The 18,013-nt window shown below is 60.8% G+C and overlaps 1 protein-coding gene across 1 annotated transcript in view; it reads right to left on the bottom strand.

Annotated features, from left to right (window-relative positions):
* Positions 1 to 228: 228 nt before the first annotated feature.
* The window catches only part of MYO7B (myosin VIIB), a 111,289-nt gene continuing 93,504 nt past the window's right edge, over positions 229 to 18,013 (bottom strand). Inside the window, exons 27-48 of the mRNA XM_033102344.1 lie at positions 16,241 to 16,367; positions 14,764 to 14,883; positions 13,535 to 13,708; positions 12,694 to 12,921; positions 11,240 to 11,407; positions 10,262 to 10,379; positions 10,050 to 10,176; positions 8,900 to 9,066; positions 7,694 to 7,875; positions 6,770 to 6,900; positions 6,320 to 6,477; positions 5,980 to 6,133; positions 5,385 to 5,540; positions 4,382 to 4,487; positions 3,469 to 3,582; positions 3,137 to 3,224; positions 2,437 to 2,543; positions 1,757 to 1,942; positions 1,376 to 1,492; positions 1,117 to 1,200; positions 855 to 974; positions 229 to 497 (exon numbers count right to left, since the gene is read on the bottom strand). Of these exons, the coding sequence (XP_032958235.1) occupies positions 396 to 497; positions 855 to 974; positions 1,117 to 1,200; positions 1,376 to 1,492; positions 1,757 to 1,942; positions 2,437 to 2,543; positions 3,137 to 3,224; positions 3,469 to 3,582; positions 4,382 to 4,487; positions 5,385 to 5,540; positions 5,980 to 6,133; positions 6,320 to 6,477; positions 6,770 to 6,900; positions 7,694 to 7,875; positions 8,900 to 9,066; positions 10,050 to 10,176; positions 10,262 to 10,379; positions 11,240 to 11,407; positions 12,694 to 12,921; positions 13,535 to 13,708; positions 14,764 to 14,883; positions 16,241 to 16,367 (3,034 nt within the window). The 3' untranslated portion in view covers positions 229 to 395. The remainder of the gene's footprint in view (positions 498 to 854; positions 975 to 1,116; positions 1,201 to 1,375; positions 1,493 to 1,756; positions 1,943 to 2,436; positions 2,544 to 3,136; positions 3,225 to 3,468; positions 3,583 to 4,381; positions 4,488 to 5,384; positions 5,541 to 5,979; positions 6,134 to 6,319; positions 6,478 to 6,769; positions 6,901 to 7,693; positions 7,876 to 8,899; positions 9,067 to 10,049; positions 10,177 to 10,261; positions 10,380 to 11,239; positions 11,408 to 12,693; positions 12,922 to 13,534; positions 13,709 to 14,763; positions 14,884 to 16,240; positions 16,368 to 18,013) is intronic.

The raw sequence follows: 18,013 nt of genomic DNA, 5'->3' as shown, positions 1-18,013 counted from the left end.
CCGGCTGTCCCTGGGGGGGGTCACAGTGCTTTTTGCTTCCCCTGGACGAATCCCATGCTGTCCAGTGCCTCCCAGGCGTCCTGCCCACCCCATGCCCTCCTCTCACTGACACACTCCCCACTGCTCCAGCAATTTTTATTCAGCATCCTTGGAGGAGGTCCTCTCAGCCATCCACCCACCTGCTTGGAGGCCTCACACCCTGCCCCTGCCCTGGGCTCTGTCCTTTGGTCTCGAGGTGAGCACCTGGGGTAGGGGGCCTGCCTGCGGTGCTGGGGGTGTGTGTTTTGGGGAGAAGGCAGCATGAAAGGCTGCCTGCAGAGGGCAGTCCCTGGGCCAAACGGAGAACCCCAGACTGGGAAGGGTGGCTGTGTGGGCAGTGAGCCCCCACTGCTCTGCTAGGAATCGGCCAGGGCTGAGGTGCGGGCGCCCCGCTGCTTGTTCACGGCACTCAGGAGCTGCTGCACATACGAGGTCAACAGGTCATCCATCTTGTAGCCCTGGACAGGGGAAGGGTAACAGAGGCTGTGGGGGCCCAGTTGGGGGGCTTGACCAGGGCCTGGCAGTGCCCAGCTTCTGCTCAGGGATACCCTGGGCAGGGCGGTGAGGACAGAAGGCAGGCTTCTGCTGTAGGAAGTGTGACCAGGACCGTGGGGCCCACCACCAGGCCCTGCCACCACGCCCAGCCTGCACCTCCTTCCAGACCTCCCAGCTGGCCTTGCCCACCTGGGCACAGGTGGCCATGCCCCGTTGTGAGCAACTTGCCTTGTGGCAGCGGCGGCTCAGATCAGGGAAACCCAGTCCCTGGAGCCTCTGGGCCCTGTGTGTCTGGGCTGGGAGAAGCGATAGGGGCTCACCAGAGAGGTCTCACACAGCAAGCGGCTGCCCTGGCCCAGGCTGCCCAGTGCCATGTGGAAGTAGGTGCTGCCACTGCTCCAGTTGGCGATCTTGGTGAAGGGGTAGGTGGTGAGCAGCTCCTGGGGGCAGAGTAGGCAGGAGGGCACGAGCCCGCTGAAGCCGGGGGCCCCGGGCCTGGGCCCTCCAGCACTGTGGGAGGGGGCAGAAGGGCAGATGACTACGGCCCCACCCGGTGGGGGTCCCCGGACCTGGGCCACCTACCTTGGTCTTGGGGTGGATGAGCAGGACCCCATGGCGATTGATGGCGATGAGGATGATGTCCGGGTAGGAGGGCTCCGAGCTTTGCTGGGGGTGGGGCACGGTGGTCACAGCCACGCCAGGAAGCCAGGGGCCACCTCCCCAAGGCACCCGCATGCACGCACACACCTGCACACATGCCCCTCCAACCTGGCGTGTGTTTGAGGGAGGCTCAGGCTGCTGGGCCAGAACCAGGCGGGGCACAGCTGGGTGGGGGGCCTACCTTCACCTCGAAGAAGGCAGACCCGAAGGTGGGCCACCGGCAGATCCACTTCAGGAAGGCCACTTTGGCCTCTTCCACCGTCCTGTCCTTATGCTTGTCACAGGCTAGAAGGATGCTCTGGAAGAGATGTGGCCCCGGCGGGAACCATTCCCAACGGGGCCCTGGCGATGGGGCCTCGCGGCCCCAGCCAGAGCAGCACCTGTGGGCCTGAGGCCAGCCTGGGGGGCTCAGGTCTCCGCCCCCCCCCCCCCCCGGGGAGAAGCGTGTGTCTCTAAGGCACTATGGACGGGCTCCCAGACCCAGCCGGCCGCCCTCCCTGCCCAGAAGGCAGGGCCTTGGGAGGGGCAGCAGCCCAGGCTCCCTCCCCAGCCCGTCAGGGACCTTTTTCCATTCCTCCGAGGACATCAGGCGGGTGAGATTCTCTGGCACAAGTTCGCTCAGGACCTTGGGGACACTGGCTGGCTGGGGCTGGTCGTTGCCAAACCGGGCCTTATAGATGAGTCCCGCCAGGTGGATGGCGTCCTCCTTCGAACATTTGTGGAACCCACGCAGGTACTTGGGCAGCTCCTGGGTGATGGACACGCTGGGCCTGAGGTTGCTGCTCCGCACTTGTGCTCAGGCGGCAGGGTTCCAGCAGGAGGAACATCTCCCACCCCCTCCCTGAGTCAGGCCAGGGTTCCCCGACATCTTGCTGTGATGCAGTGGCCCACACCCCCTTATGTAGCTGACCCTTCCGCACAACGGCCCCTGCTCCCAGGCCCTCTGCCCCTCCCTCCCCGGCCATCGTGCTACAGGTGATGGCACAGTCCTGTCCCCAAATGCTGCTCTCCCTCTGTTTCTGGCTCCAGAATGCTCAGGGGGTGGCCTGGTCACCACATGGGGCCACAGGGGCTCCAGAAGCCACTGGCGAGCCTTCTAGACATTCTTGGACCTCACAGTGGGGTTGGGCCCCGTGGGGCATGGCAGCTGTCATGGGCCTTCCTCCTCCACGTCTCAGGGCAGGTGTGGGGTGGAGTGAGGGTGAACCCAAAGCCCTGCTGTGAGAGAGCCTGCCCACGTACCTGGTGGTAATGGAGTATGGTGTCTGCATTTATGTCCTTCCCTGGGGCCACATTGAGCCACAATTTCCGCATGAAGTACACCTGGTAGGGGAGCATCACCGGGGCCCCTGGGCGGGGCCAGCAGTGAGCACTTGCCTGTCCTGCGGTGTCCTGACTCTTGCCAGGACCACCCCAGCCCGCCAGGTTCTGTGGCCATGCCCCACCCCCTCCCACGGCCCAGGGCCCTGCCACCCCCCTCCCTGCACCCCGCCTGAAACACGCTGTCCTCAACACCTCTTCACATTGCTGCTGTGTCTGCCCTATGGGAAAATCTCCACCCTTCCGCTCCAGCCCCAACTTTTCCTCATCCTTCAAGACTAGTGCAGAAGCCTCCTTCCCCAAGAGTGTTCCTGGACCTCCTGGGGGAGTCAGGCCCCTGTCCACCCTCTCAGGATGCCCCATGCATCCTCCATCACCCTGCCATCCATTCTGGACCGGCCCTGCCTGAGCTGGCAGAACTCCCAGGGCCCTCACCGCCTGGCCCCAGGCTGGCCATTCCGTGACACGGGTCAGCAGCAGCACTGAATCAATGGGCCCGGGCCGTGCGGGTGTGCCAAGGTCAGCCGCCGCCGCCTTCGCCCAGGGAGGCACAGTCCCCCCACCCTGCCCCTTCATTCCAGATGCACCCCCCTCCTTGCCCTGCCCCACAGACACCTCCCACCTTCTTTCTGGGGCTTGCTCTTCTTCACCCAGTCAGACACCTGCCGCAAGGAGTCGAAGAAGAAGTCGCCCTCCTTCTGGCTGATGACCTGGAGTAGGTGTGGAGGGAGGTACAGGGGAGGCCAAGTGGAGGGCTTCTGGGGAGTGCCCTTCTGGGGGGCCCCGGAGGCTAGGTGCCATGCTTGGCCTTGCTCACTCGGGTCTGTGGGCTCTGTGAACTCACCCACCTTTGCACTCATGGCCCTCGGCATGCAGGGAGGGGTCCGGCCAGCCTGGGCGGGACTGCCACACACCCTGCCTGCCCCCTGCTCCCGGCCAGCCTGCCCGCCGTACCTTGTCCACGATCTTGGTGAAGAGGCTGCAGCCTTCCCAGGAGGCCAGCTGCAGTCTAGTGGCAATGCTCTGGCACACCTCCTGCACCCGGGTGTGGGAGCCCACTTCCAGCATCTGGGCAGGGGGCAGGAGTGTCTCAGGAATTGGTCCGGGTGGCCCCTCAGAGCCTGACCCTGCCACACCCTCCTAAGAAGGGCTGGATCCTCCTGGCCTGAGAAGGGCAAGCCTTTCCTTCTAGAAAACTGACCAGATGTTTCCGTTGTTTAGTCACACAGGTCAGTCTCAGGGCCCCAAGGGACCCAGCCTTTGCACTTGCGTTGAGAACCCTGCAGCCAGCCTGTGGGCACTTACCATTCAGGGACTAGGCCACGCCAAGACCCTAAAGGCCACAGCGCTGCTGAGGGGACCGGGAGGGCACAGGGCCCCTCAGCCTCCTCTGCCCACCTGGCCAAGGGCCTCTTCATCACAGCTGCACCTGGACGGTCTCCCACTTCCCACCTGTCCCCTCTGCAGTCCCCAGCTGCCAACATGGGCAGGGCTTGGTCCACAGGCACACCTGATGGCAGCACCTGCTCCCCACGCCCAGAGCAGGGTCAGAAGCCCGCAGGGGACTCGGCCTTGCTGCCCATACTTCTGGCCTGCTCTGTGCTGTGCCTCAGCCTAGAATGCCCCTTCATAGCTGTGGGACAGTCCTGACTTTTCAGTGCTCTGGCAGCGCCCCCAGTGGTGGCCCCGCCCTGCACTGGCCTGGAGCACCCAAGGGTGCACGGCTCTCTCTTTACACCTCAGGGCACCCGGGGCACGAAGTGGTGAAGGGGAGACCACCCGGTCCTCAGATAACCAAGGTGGGGGACATTGCCCTGGGCTGTGAGCCAGGAACAGGGGCGGCAGGGTCCCTGGGGCAGGGGCTCACCTCGCTGGTGTCATTGGGGAGACAGATCTTGTGGCAGATTCGGGAGATGCTCTGCTCGGCGGCCTCCACCTCCACCTGGTGTGGGGGCTGCTTCCGGGGTCCTGTCCTAGAGGCAGACAGTGCACGCTGCACATGCCACCCTCCCACTCACCCTGGCCACCAGCCTCTAAGCTAACTACTTAACTAGGTGCCAGACACAGAACAAGAAATAACTCCAGCGACCACTGCTGGGGGGTGTCTCCCAGGGGCTGCCCCTGCCTGGCGTGCTCAGCACGTGGCCCAGAGGAGGTGGCAGCGGCCAGCCTGGACTCACCTCCCAGGTGATTCAAGATTCATAGAAATCCGGGAAGGCCTGGGACACACATGGGGAAGGGACCTGGCTTACCTAGGCCTTCAGCAGGCAGGGCTGGCTGTGGGGCAGAGGGCAGGGGGCAGGGACCCCAACAGGGCCTCTCTGAGGGCACCCACTTCCCTCTCCACGACCAGGGCTGCCATTCACTGCCACAGCCTCTCACTGAGTCAGCCCACCAAGCCGGGGGTGGGGGTGGCAGGCAGCGAGGCTCAGAAAACTGCCCGGCTGTGGGGGGCTAGGGTGGGGGGATGGCACACAGATTGGCACGGATGGGCCTCTCACCTCAGTCACCCTGGGTGGGCTAGGTGGGAAGATGGCCTGGGGCATCAAGGTCACCCTGTGCCTCCAGACAGTTCCCTTTATGCCCTGGACAGGCAGCCGTGGGATGGGCAGCTTGTGGCTACGACTGAGCCTGGCAGGAGGCTCCACTGACAACTGAGACCCCTCTGAGATCCTGCTGGGCCTCCCTCTCCACCTTCCTCCCCAGTGGCTAGGGACCTGGTCCTGCCTCCCCAAAGTGATGCCAGCTTTTGAAGAGGACACAGAGTCTGGCTCCACTGGGCCACGAGTTCCTGGAGGGCCAGCTGGGTCCCTCAGCATTCCCCAGGCCGACACGGCAGGGTTGGCCAGTCATGGCAGCCAGACGCTCACCTCAGGACCCTCTGGATGCGGCGACTACAGTCAGGGGCCAGCGGCTTCTCCCTCCTCGTGTCTATGAACTTCTGGGTGTGGGGCAGCAGAGCCTTGCCAGGCGGAAAGAGACCAGTGCAGAGCCACAGAAGCTGCCAGCCCCGTTCCTCGCTGTACCTGAGGGTAGTAGCGCCTGTCAGCCCACACGGGCCCTTCCCAGAGGCCGGGCCCATTGGGAGATGGGATGTGAAGCCTGCCTGAGGCATGGGCAAGGAAGGGTGCTACTGTGCCCATTTTTTGGAGGAGCACACTGAGGCTTAGAGAGGCCACAGCCTGCCCAGGTCACACAGGAGAGAAGGTGGGGAGCAGGCAAGGCCCAAGGCAAGTCCATCGCCCTCCCTGCTCTGAGCACCCCAGGATGTCAGCAGGACACACCAGGGTTCCAGCCCAGCCCAGCGCCACTTCAAGTGCCCAGGTAGGCTGTGTGGCGTCCAGGAGCAGCCCCTCCCGCTCTGCACTGTGCCCAGAGCCTCTGGGGCTGGGTGAGGGCTGAGGGGCCGTGGCACGGCGGCCTGTGTGTGCTGGCGCCCTCCATGCCCGCCCTGCCCCAGCAGACCTCTTGCTATTGTGTGTCAGCTGCTTCAGGATCTGGCAGTAGACCTCATCCTGCAGGGCCGTGTCCTGCAGGGCTAACGAGAAGATCTGGTCGGTGAGCTCCACGGAGGCCCAGGCCTGCCGAGATGGGTAGTCGCCCATGTACCTTAGGATGGGTGTGGCCGTCAAGGAGCACGTGCAGGATGCTGTCTGACCCCACTGACTGACCCTGTCTCCACGCCACCCCTGACCGGCCCCCTGAGCTGTATGCTGCCACTCTGCCCTGTGCTCCGCTCGACCTGGCCCTGCGAGCGGGGGTGGAGTCGGCATGGAGCTGGGGCAGGCTGGCTGGGGAAGGATATCGATGAAGATCTGACAGGCAGCGTCCCGAAGCTCAGCATCGGTGTGGACACGCTTGAGCAGAGGCTGCCGCAGTGGCTCAGGGGAGTGGGCCCATAGGTGGCCCCGGGACCGGGTCAGGGGGAACATGGCTCTGCTGACCGTCTCGTTCTCCGGGGCCCTGTCAGGGATAGAGGCTGGTGTGAGGGCCCTCCGCACCCCTTCTCCTGCCCCGCTGCTCCTGTCCCCTCCTCACTGGCCTGCATGTGGCACAGTGGGGAGAGAGACCTGGGCTCCAGGGTGGGTCCCCATAGGGATACCATCTGCGTCCACAGCACTCAGCTGAGACACAGGGCACTCCCCTCAACCTGCTGAGGGGCTACTGGAGGCTCTGAGGCTCGCCTCCCTGCCTGGGGAGGCCTCGGGGAGCTCAGAGGGGCTGGCTGGGGCTGGGGGGACGGAGGGGTGGGCACCTGAAAGACTCGTAGGAGAACTCCTCCAGGGTGTGCGGCTTCTCCTTGGTCTGCTCCTCAGGTGGTGGCTCTGCTGGTCGCCCTTCCTGGGCTGCCAACTTCCGCTTCTCTGGTGACATGGCCAGCAAGCTCTGTGGGGGCACAGGCCTGTGGGTGCCCAGGAGCCACTGCACACAAGGCCCTTCCCACAGGCTCCTCCTGCCTGGGAAGGCCTGGGTCTACCCCTCCTGTGTCACCAGCTGTGTGATCTCTGAGCAGTGACTCCACCCCTCTGAGCCTGTTCCCTTTCCCTTGGGAGGGCTTCTCAGAGCCCGCAGGCTCCCCGCCCCAGGGCACCTCTCCTCAGGGGCAGCTCTGATTTGGTCCTGCTGCCTGGCCTCGACTCCTTCAGGCTGTAGCACAACTGTCACTCCCTCAGGTCTGCGTCCCCAGACAGAGTGACACCTTCGTGTTTGCTCCCGTAACCAGCAGTGCTGCTGCTTGGTGGCACGTTACACACTTGCCACCCATCAGTCATTTGCCCAAATGCTGGAGGGGGCGCCACTGTGGTGTCCAGTCCTCACGTGGGGCTGTGTGGGGGGCAGGCGTGGGCCGGTCCTCGGGGGGCGGGGAGGCCTGGGCCTCCTGGGGTCAGGGTTTGCATGAGGCTGAGGCTGGGGAACGGATGAGTTTGCTCCCAGGACACACCCATCGTGGGAGGGATGGAAGGAATTCCCATTCACTGAGACTCACCATCAAGTGTAAAGCACAAACACTGCCAGCTTCACCACTTACCTAGAGGGATGGTGGGGCTGGCAGAGCTGACCTGAAGCCCAGGTGGCCCTCATGGCCCTCTGTGAGGTGGGGAGCAGGCCCCTGAGCCAGGACCCCAGGCTGGGCACCCTTCCCATGTGCCCACAGGTGCCTGGCCTGAGTGCAGCTTACCAGCAGCTGCGCCGAGGGTTTGGTGACTGTCGGGATGGCATAGAGACAGGAGGTGGGCACAAGCCCCGTGCTGCCCGTCCTGTCGTTCTGGCCCAGGGTCCAGCTCTCAGAAGCCAACAGCCCCTGCTTCTTCGTCAGGATCACCAGGTCCCCCTTCTTGAAGGGCAGGAGGGTAACGTCACCTGGAATTCCAAGTCACACACACAGGGGCAGAGAAGCCGCCGTTTACCAGGGGCTCTGCAGAAGCTGGGGCTGCTGGCATTTCCTGGGTTCTCTTGTTTTGAGAAATGAGGAAGCTGAGACTCAGAGGTGGGGGCCCGTGGCCACTGACAGGAGCAGTGGTGGGATTCCCAGAGCTCCAGCCTTCGAGGGCCTGGGCAGGCCTGGAGCCCAGCAGGCAGGGTCTGGGGAGCTCTGACCACAGCCCCACCTCAGGAGCGCTGCTCAGAGGCCTGCCCAGGAGCCACAGCCTGCGAAGGCAAGAGGCAGATGGACAACGGGGCGAGTGCCCAGGCTGGCAGTCACCATGCCTCCTTGGGCCCCACATGCAGGGCTCCGTCTGTGAAGTGAGATAACAGTTCCTCCCCCATGGGGGTGGTGGGGACAGGCTGGGGGGCAGGGCTGACAGTTGACTGTGTGGTGAGACCCTCAGAACAGCCCTCCCTCTGGATCCCACTGAGCCTCCCCACTCCTTCCGAAGCCCTTAATTAATAGCCCCCCAATTTCCCACGAGTGTTCAGTTGCTGCTGGGACTGGTGTGCAGAGAAGCTGTGGCCAAGAAGTGGACTGCAGGGCTCACATCCCTCAGCCCTGAGCTGTGTGACCCTAGCCAAGCTGGTTCCCTGTCTGTAAAAAGGGGTAACAGGCGGCTGTGGGGCTGGAGCTCAAAGCACAGGCTGGGGGCCAGTTGCTGTCTGCAGGGGGTGGGTGCAGGCCTTTCCGTGCCTCCCTCAGTAGTCATCAGCTAGGGTGACCTTGGAGGCTTTGAGATCACCTCCTCCAACCCCACATTTTGTGGAATGGAAGGCTTTGCTCAAAGCTTCCCTCTCAGTGTTTTGTGGTCCTCTTTCCCTCTCTCTGATCAAGACCCTGAGCCCTGCTCCATGCCACATGGACGCTGTGACATGAATTTGAGCAAGTCACCCTAATATCAACAACATGACGTGCCCCTCACTGCCCCGCTCCCCCCGCCCGCCCGCTGGGCACCTGTGGCCTTCCGGTCCTGCAGGGCCATGGCAAAGATAGACCTCTCCTTCAAGCCCTCCAGAAACAAGGCCACCAGCTCGGCAATGGCCACACTGCTGGAGGACATGAACTCGTACTCCTCTCCGTGCAGTGTGGACAGCAGCAGCCTCTGCCCGCCCTGGGCCGCCCTGAGGAGACAAACGGGTGATGTGACCACAGGCCTCCCCCACCCTCCCCATTTCAGCCCCTCTACAGCCTCAGAGGGGTGACCCTCCTGAGTTACAGAGGAGGACACACGACTTGTCCAGGGCCAGGCGCAGGCCCGGGGGCTGAGCTTCAGCCTTCCCCAGCCCCAGGCACCCCTGCATGTGGTGGCGACCCAAGGCCTCAGAGACAGTGGGTGGTGCCAAGCTGTGTGTGGGCTCAGCAGGGACACTGCAGAGAACGTTGGAGCTGAGATGAGGCGACAGTTTAGGTGAACGTGGGCGAGCTGCCCAGCCTCTGTGTGCCTCAGTTTATTCATCTGCAGACTGGGTGATGCTGTGAGGACTTCACGGCAAATGGGACCGTGCCCGGCATGGCCAGCCTCAGTAAGTGGTGGCCAGTGTGTACTCTGCACACACGGCAGTGATCACAATGGTCATGCCACACGGGGACTTAACCCAGGGTACAGGCTGGCCTTCCCAAAGGGCTTGGGGGCATTCTCAGGAGACCAGAGCCATGGAGAGCTGCGGGGTGGGGCGGCTGGGGCCCAACCTGGCCTGCAGGCCACCCTAGCACTGCTCTGTGCCTGCCACACACCCAGGCCCTGTCCCTCCGTGTTCTGTACCTTCCACACGACCAGTGAGAACGGAAGGAGCTGATAAATAAATGCAAACCCAAAAGGCTGCAAGCCTTATGTGCCCCTTTCCTGATGGATTTGGGTTGAAAGAGAGGCTGAGAGGACAATGCATGATGCAGAGATGCAGTGTCCAAGGGGGCAATGTGGCCTGTGACAGAAGAGGCTGGGGTCCCACATGCAACGGCTACACAGTACATGTCGGTCCTTATTCCTGTACCCTGGGTGGGCTCCCAGGGACAACACGCATCCCTCTCTCTGTCTCTCCTGAAGCCCCAAGGCCTGAGCTTGTGAGGAGAGAGAGATCTGGGCATCTTCCCTGGGGTCACCCACCTGTTGGTGATCAGACTCATGACCTCTGGGAAAGAGAGTTCAAGGAGCATCCTTTCTCTCTGGTCCAGGAAGTACAGCCCCTTCCAGTTCACAGCCAAGATCAGCTGAGTCTTAGGCAGCTGGGGGCCTGGCCAGAGGAGACAGTGTGAAGCCTGGACTGACCCTGGGTGGGCTGGTCCCTGCCCGCACCCCCACCCTGCCTGATCCATTACCAGAGAAGGTGGTGACTTCAAAGAGTCGGGAGAAGAGGAGTGGCCACTGCAGGCGGGCAGTGTCCACTACCTGCTCCTGCACAGCCCCCGGCACTGCTCGCTTCTGCGTGTATGGTGCCTGTGTGGGGACACGGTGTGCCATTGCCATCACTCACCACTCAGCCCCAGCCTCCCCGACCCCCGCTGAGACTCTCCCGGTGCCCTGGGTTTGTTTGCTGGATCATTCTTGGAAGCCTCTGCCTGTAGTGGGGCCAGTGAGGAAGCTGGGGAGCTGATGCAGTCCTGTGTTACCTATCCTGGGGGAGGACCCTTCAAGGGTGGTTTTCAGAAGGGAGGCAGACTCTCGTCCTCTTTGACATCAGGGTGCCAGAGGACTACGGGGACAGGCTGCTGCCGGCTGCCTCCACCTGCAAGCTTGCAGGGGACTCGGTGTGCAACCTGGGGCTCAGGGCATGGGTTTGTGCATGGCACGGGAAGGAGGCTGTGAGCCCTCAGAGGCAGCTGCGCTTACCTGGTGCAGGCCGACTGAGCAGGGGAGAAGAGAGGTAGCCCTCCCTGCGTTTGGAGCCTGCACCCACCATGCAGTGCCCAGTGAGGGGAGGGGTCACCAAAAGGCCCCCGGGCCAGAGCAGGGCCTGCAGGGCAGGATGGTGCAGGGGCAAGGGCATGGTCAGGTCAGCAGCTAGAGATGCCCTCTTGTGCTAGAAGGCTGGGGCTGTCAGACCCTGCAGTGGAGACCAGTGCCGGATGAGCTACCCTGACCCAGGCTGCCGACTTGAAAGGGAGGGAGCACGTGGCATGGGCCTGTGATGGGGAGCGTGACTGAGGAGGTTGGTTAAACCCGAACAGAGAGCGATGCTCACTGGCCCGTTATGGCTCCTGTTCCCCAGTGGGCGGGGTTCACGGGGAGGGGCTGCAGCTCCTCTATGTACCTAGGCCCCCGCCTCCAAGGGAGAGCCCAGGCTTATGGAGGCTGACCTTGGCGTGGGCAGCAGTGACAAGGCTAACCCACTTCTCTGGGGGCTTGGTCCTGTACAGCTTGGCGGGGATACAGCTGGCCAGCAACTCCCGGACAGCTTCTGTCCCCACCGAGGCTCCGAGCTGCACGTAGCAGTGCTGGGCCAGCAGCCCCACCAGCTCTTCCTCCTGTGCAGTCCAGGTCACATGGGGTGAGGGAGTGGGCTGGGTGAGAGCCCACCCTCTCCGTGACACCCCTACCCCGTGTCTTGTGCTTGCCCCAGCATAGCAGACATGACCAGCACGTAGGCGAGGACTGGCAGCATGAACAGCTGCCAGTCCTGCCATTTCCTCTGGGCAGGATCTGCCACTTCCCCAACCCAGTGGGTGAACCCAGCATGTGCTCTTCCTGGGCTCCAACGAGGGGTGTGCCCCGTGCTCTGCTCCCAGCCCTCTGGGAACCATGGGGAGGTGGGGGAGGCCTGGAGGGACCCTGATATCACAGTCTGAGTAGGATGAATGTGGGCAATGCCTTTACCCTGTCTTACTCAGTCCTCACTTGTCCAGAGTCACCAGTGGCTACCCTGCAGGGCTTCTGCAAGGACTCAGTGGGTGGGACCTCATGCAAGGGGCCAGAATGGATTCCCTGCTCCAGGGGCCCCAGGTGTCAAGTAACCTGCCCGCTTCGGAGACCAAAACCTCGCACGGAGCCACCCAGCTGCCTGGCCTCTGAGTCCCAGTCCCTCTTGCCCCTGACTCTCCCTGCCTACTGTCCCCTTCCAGGCAGGCCTCCAGGACTGCTGCAGCCACCTCTGGTGCGGAGAGCATCCTCCTCCTGACCCAGGCAGAGGAGGTCTTCACCTGCTGAGCGGGTGCACTGCTGCTCTGCTCTCAGGGCTTCAGGTGCACACGCTCCCTTCCCTTGACTCTCACAGCTGTACAAAGAGCTCTGGCTACTCTCTGCACTTTTTAGACAAGGGCCCGAGTCTCAGAGGTGACATAAGAAACCAAGGTCACGCTGTCGTGCCAGAAAGAGGCACAGGTGGCACTTTAACTACTGCTAGGGCTCTAAGGCCACAGCTTTGACCACTAGTCCCTGCTGCGCATAAAGAGTTGCCATGGTGAGGCCAGGCAGGCCTGGAGCTAATGGGCGCCTCCCCCCCCCCCGTCCCCCTTGTGCGGTACATGGACTCCAGAGGCCTGAGCGAACCTATAGTCCAAGCCAGGAGGAGATGGGGGTGGGAGGTGGGGGTTGAGAAGCGGCAGCTGCAGGCCCAGCAGAGGGGCCTAGGGGCCTGCACTGCACGCACATACCGCTGAGCCCCACTCCTCCGGCCTCTGTCTCTGCCCCTCCACACCCCAGGCCTGCCCCTGCTCTGGCCTCTGCAGCCCCTGTGGCCTGCCCTGCAATATGGTACCTCCTCAGGCTTCGGTGGGTCACCCTCCAGGCCCCGATGGCTATGGTGCCCCCTTACCTTCTCGAAGCTGTACTCGCTGGACCTGACTCCCTGGAGGACTTGGCGGTAAATGAGCTCAGTGCTGACAGGGTCTTCCTGGGAGTCGTGCCAGGGGGCAAAGAACTCCTTCCGGAAGTAGAGGCGCCAGGGCGACTGGCGTTCACTCTCACCCCTCTCCCGGGCCAGCTGCTCGCACTGGCCAATGGCGTCCATCACATGGTCGCGTCCACTGCCCAGGGACCAGAACTGAGGCCAGAGCAGGGTCAACAGGGGTTAGGGCTGCTGTGTGCAGGTCCCATGGGGATGCCCATCCTCCTGAGGGTCTCCCCACATAGGGTTATAGCCAGTTTTTCACTCTGACACTCCTCCCTGCTGGTCCCTCCAAATGGAGGCAGGGACTGACACCATGGCCACCGTGACTGGGGGTGGTGTGAATGAGGCTGTGGCTGTGGGCATGTGGGTTGGTGAGGGTGTGTGTCAGGTGGGGCTGTGCCGTGTGGCCCTCTGCATCGGCTGCATGGGCGGCTACAGCTTCCCAGTGTGAGGGGTGTGTAGGATGTGTGAGTGCCAAGCAGATGGTTGTGCCTGGGCTGCTCAGGTGTAGCAGAGGCCCGCAAAGTGTGGGTTTGACACGGGCCGAGGGCCAGTCCTGTGCTGAGAATGTGACTGTCCAGGCAGGAAGACATGATGCCTGGTGGTGAGGTGCTTGTGTGTGTGTGTGTGTGTGTGTGTGTGTAAATGTGTATCTGTGTTAGGCCACTGGGATGGAGGGCAGTAGCTAGTTTGGTGTGATTTGAGGGCTTGAGTTAGTCTGGGCATGTGAGGGAGGCAGGTGCCACATGGGACCCCTGGCCAGTACCTTGTCGTACACAGCAACCTGCAGGGAAAAGCCCAGGTGGTCGCTGAGGCCCCGCTTGCGGGCAGTGTGCAAGCAGACCTCCCGAGACGTCGAAGCTGAGTCCACCGGGACAGTCAGGCTCTCTCCAGTCGCCAGGATGACGTGCACCGGGATGTGCTTCTTTGACTTGACAGCCTGGGGACAGAGGAAGATTCAGGCCCTCTCCCCAGATGCTCCTGGGCTCAGCAGCCTGCCCCCGAGCTTCCAGAACCTTGATCCAGAGGCCAGCCCACTCCCTAGCTGTCTCCAAACAAAGTTCTGGCCCACAGATGCTGGCTGTGGCGCTGATGGACTTGGGGAGGCAAGAGCCTCGCTGCCCAAGGTGTGAGCCTCTGCAGACCTGCCTCTGCTGTCCTCAGGGCGCAGCCTGCAGACAAGGGTCCCATTCTAACGCGAGAACCCTGAGCCCTGGCGAGCTTGAGTGACTGAGAACCACACAGGGTCAGAAGAGCTCTTAGAAATCGCTGAGTCCCAGACTCTGAAGATTTCTGGTCGGCGAGAGCTACACTTCCGTCTGTACACACTGGGGTGTGACCAGCCTCATACGGCCCCTGCAAGGTCATGTGCAGCTCCAGGGCTCAGGGGCTGAGCAGGTAGATAAGGGAGAACAGAGGCAGGCCCTGTGGACTCGGGTGGCAGGGCAAGAACAGGAAGGGGTGCAGCAGAAGGTGCCCCCGGTATAGGACAACACACGGCACAGGAAGTGGGGTACGGCAGGGTGCAGGGGGCGCTCCCCAACCTGCCTGTGTCTACAGGACTCTCCTGAGGACACTGAAGACTCACCGATGACACACAGCAGAGCTGCCAAGGGTGCCAAGGGTGACAGCTGTGGAATGCCCACTGCCTTCCTACAAGGTGCAAATGTCCTCGGAAGGGTAACACTAAGCAATCAGCAGTGATTCGCACTGAATGCTAACTAGTTAATCAGATTAATTTCCCCCTTCAGTGAGTAGGGCCCTAAAGGAATGTGGATTTAGAATGTGGATTCTGAAGTCTGGGGCTTGCCTGGGAGGCCGAACCCCAGGCACTGCTCAGAGACCATTGGCACCGAAGGCTCCCCAGCGGGTCCAGGAGCCCCGAGGACACACTTCCTGCGGCAGGATGAAAGAAGGCACCCAGAATCTGTGCTGGAGGGCCACTGGGCTGCCACCACCCCACGCTGACCATCTCCCACCCCGGCCAGGCCCTACCTGCAACTCCAGCCAGGTGGGGGGCTCTGTGCGCACCCCATTGGCATAGGTGCGTCTCAGGCGCTCAGCACAGAAGGGCCCATAGCCGGCCGGCCCTTTACCAATGAAGTTCAGCAGATACTGGTAGGAGAGGACGGGAAAGAGGGGAAGACACTGAGAACGCAGGCCCCTTTCTACTGACTGCCCAGACGGGGTCTAAGGAGTCCACTACTAACTGCGAGAGGTGATGGGTGTGCCAGCTCATCTACTGTAGTGATCATTTTGCAATATAATACCTCCATATTATAAAGGCACTGCATTGTACACCTTAAGTTTAAACTATGGCAATTACATCTCGATAAATCTGGAAAGTTTTAAATAAAACTGGTAACACTCAGTGTTGGCAAAGCTTGTTGAGAGGGGTGCCCTCACACAACATGAAAACCAATATAAATTGGCACATTTCTGAGGAGAGATTTGCTGGATGTTTTAAATAGGATATGGTTTTAGAATGTGCATACCCTTTGGCCCAATAATTGAAATCTATCCTAAACACATATTTTTAAATTGCAGTGGTGTTTATGGTGATGAGTGATTGGAAGATGGACCCCAAATGCCCACCAACCAGTTAGATTCCCTCTGGGATAGCTATGTATAGGAGGCATGAAAGCTGGCATTTGGGGAGAGTTTATAACATGAAAAGACACTTAGGGAGGCAAGTGAAAAATGCAGGAGAATTGATGTTCAAAATACGTTGGATAAAATGTGTTGAAAGTCTTTGCATCTTACAGAGATTCTGTGAGGAGATGCTGCCTGGGATGATTTACTGGAGCCAGAAGTCGCCCTAGTGCATGGGCCAGATGGCGGGGGGGTCATGCTTCCTGTTGTCCCCAAAGGGACATGAGAGGAAGGGAGATTGTTTTCTGTATGATCACAAGTATGACACTACAGCACCACAAAAAGCCAGAAATTGTGACAGAAGTTACCGCTGGGCATGGGGATGACTTTTATTTTCTTTTTAGACTTTCTGCATTTCCTACGTATTACTTTGATAAGAACCAAAAGGCATTTTAAAGCAGTGAAGCCTGGGACCACTAACACTTGGAGGCACCTGTCAACATCCCACCTCCATTTTTAGTTCTAGGGAGTGACAGAGAGGCTACAGCCAATCTCCAGTCTTTGCTCACTCATGGGACACTTTCATCTTTGCAACCAATGTACATTTCATCTGCCATCTCATTACCACCAGAAGAGCCAGCCATCCTGGTGCCTGAGCCCAAGTGAACTGGCCGTGCAGATCCTGAATAGGAGCTGGAAGGAGGAGGCCCAGTGTCCTCTTCTACAGAAGGGACTCTGAGGTCCAGAGAAGCCACAGCTGTCCATCCTGGCCAGCAGCAGGAAAACCGGGCCATGGACGCGGATTTCTGGGCCTGTCCAGGGCCCAGGGCTAACTCATGCTCCTGCCAGATGTTGTGCTCCGGCCCTAGGCCCTGCCTACCTTCATGAACCTCTCGGAGGGTGGGAAGCAGCCCAGGCAGAGGCTTAGCAGGATCCAGCCCCGGGCCAGGCTGCTTGTTTTGAAGTTCTCTGACAGTTGCTTGCAGATCTGGCAGTAAATCTCATCCCTGAAAGACACAGACCACTAGGAGGTAGGCTGCAAGCTGGCTCTGAGGAGAAGAGGAGACAGGCACCTGGACATATAGCTCCTTCTTTATCGCTGGGTGGGGTCACGTCCAAGGCGCGACCTCCAGCCTCTTCACCTCCACTTACCTTTGCTGGTCTCTCTGCTGCATCCCCGGCCCACCTGGACCCTGTCACCTTGGGGGTCTGTGCCACCTCCAGTGTCTTCCCAGGGCTTTGCACCCCCACTCCAGTTTGCCTTCATTCCCTAGCTCAGCAAGGCCCTAGCCTTTGTCCTCCTCGTCAGTTATCTTGTCCCCTCAGACCTCTGCTCTGTACCTCACCCACTCTGCCCACAATACCCTGGTCCTCCAGCTGTGGGGCATGGGTGCAGGGAGCGCCCAGGGGTCCCTAGCCTCAGCCCTGCCCTCGCAGTCCAGACCTCTCATGACCTGATCTGCTCCTTTCTCTAATTTCAGTTATTTCAATCCTTCCGCCTTGAGGCTTCTTCCCCCCTTTTCCTGAATGCAGCCACCCCACCATCACTGCAGAGAGAAAAGTGGGGACTTCATGGGAGAACCCCTCAACTTCTCGCCTGCTGACCAGTTCCCATTCCCACAGGCTCATGAGCCTCTCCTGTCTTCTCTTGGGGAGGGGGCTCTCCTGGACCCTTCCCCACTTTATCAAGCTTCTGTCAGATGACACTTATTAAAGTGTCCCATTAGCCCCTGCAGCCTCACATTGCCAGAGGCCAGCATCTTTTCCCTAATACTCCGTGGTATGCTGGTAAATGTTTAACAACCAGCTCTCCTGGGGGTGGGGGGAGGAGCTCTGATTCATCGCATTTGCCAATTTCTGTGTGAATATTCTCACCAATGCCAATTTCAAGCTACCACCACGACTGTGTCACTGAACACAGCAGTGGGAAGAGATGTGTCCCATCTACTCTTGTGGGCTAGTGGACCCAGCTACAGCACATCTCCCCTTCTCTAGTCTCTTCAGGCAGCACCGTCAACCACTCTCCCAAGGCGGCAGTCTGGGAGCCACCCTAGAGTCCTCCCATCAGCCACTGCACTCTCCCTTCTGTCCCCCGCATGTCTTCCCTGTCCCCTCCTCTTAGCTCCTGCTCCTCGGGCTACCTCTCATCAGCTCTCTGGGGAACCCTCTCCTGGCCTCCCACCCCAGGCTCCATCTCTCCATGCAGTTGCCAAGGAGAGCTTTCTGGAAGTCAAATATGATCATGGTTTTCTCTTGCTTAAAACTGTTCCCTACGACCCTTGGTATTGAATTCAAACTCAATGCCCGACTGTGAAAAACCACTTGGAATTCCAGACCCTCAGGCTGTTTCAGGACTCTGTGACCCCATCACCCTCTCCCTTCTGCTTGGTGAACACCCCTTCTTCTTCTTACCCCCTCTGGCCCAGGAGGGCATTATAAGTACTCATTCTTGGTAGCCCCACGGGACCCCATCTCAGCACAAGCAGTTATTGTGGGTCTCTGGATCCTCTCATGCTCCCCAACTAAAGGGTGACCACTTTGAGGACAGAGACATGTCATCTTCACCTTTGCATCCCCAGCCCTCAGGCCAGGTCCTGGCCCTGAGCAGGTACTTAATAAACATTTGCTGAATGTGTGGCTGGATGTGGGTAAG

The sequence above is a fragment of the Rhinolophus ferrumequinum genome, unplaced genomic scaffold (genome assembly GCF_004115265.2).
Source record: "Rhinolophus ferrumequinum isolate MPI-CBG mRhiFer1 unplaced genomic scaffold, mRhiFer1_v1.p scaffold_84_arrow_ctg1, whole genome shotgun sequence".
NCBI classification, from domain to species: domain Eukaryota; kingdom Metazoa; phylum Chordata; class Mammalia; order Chiroptera; family Rhinolophidae; genus Rhinolophus; species Rhinolophus ferrumequinum.
The sequence above is the reverse complement of the archived record's forward strand: the minus strand, read 5'-3'. Positions and strand labels throughout refer to the sequence as shown.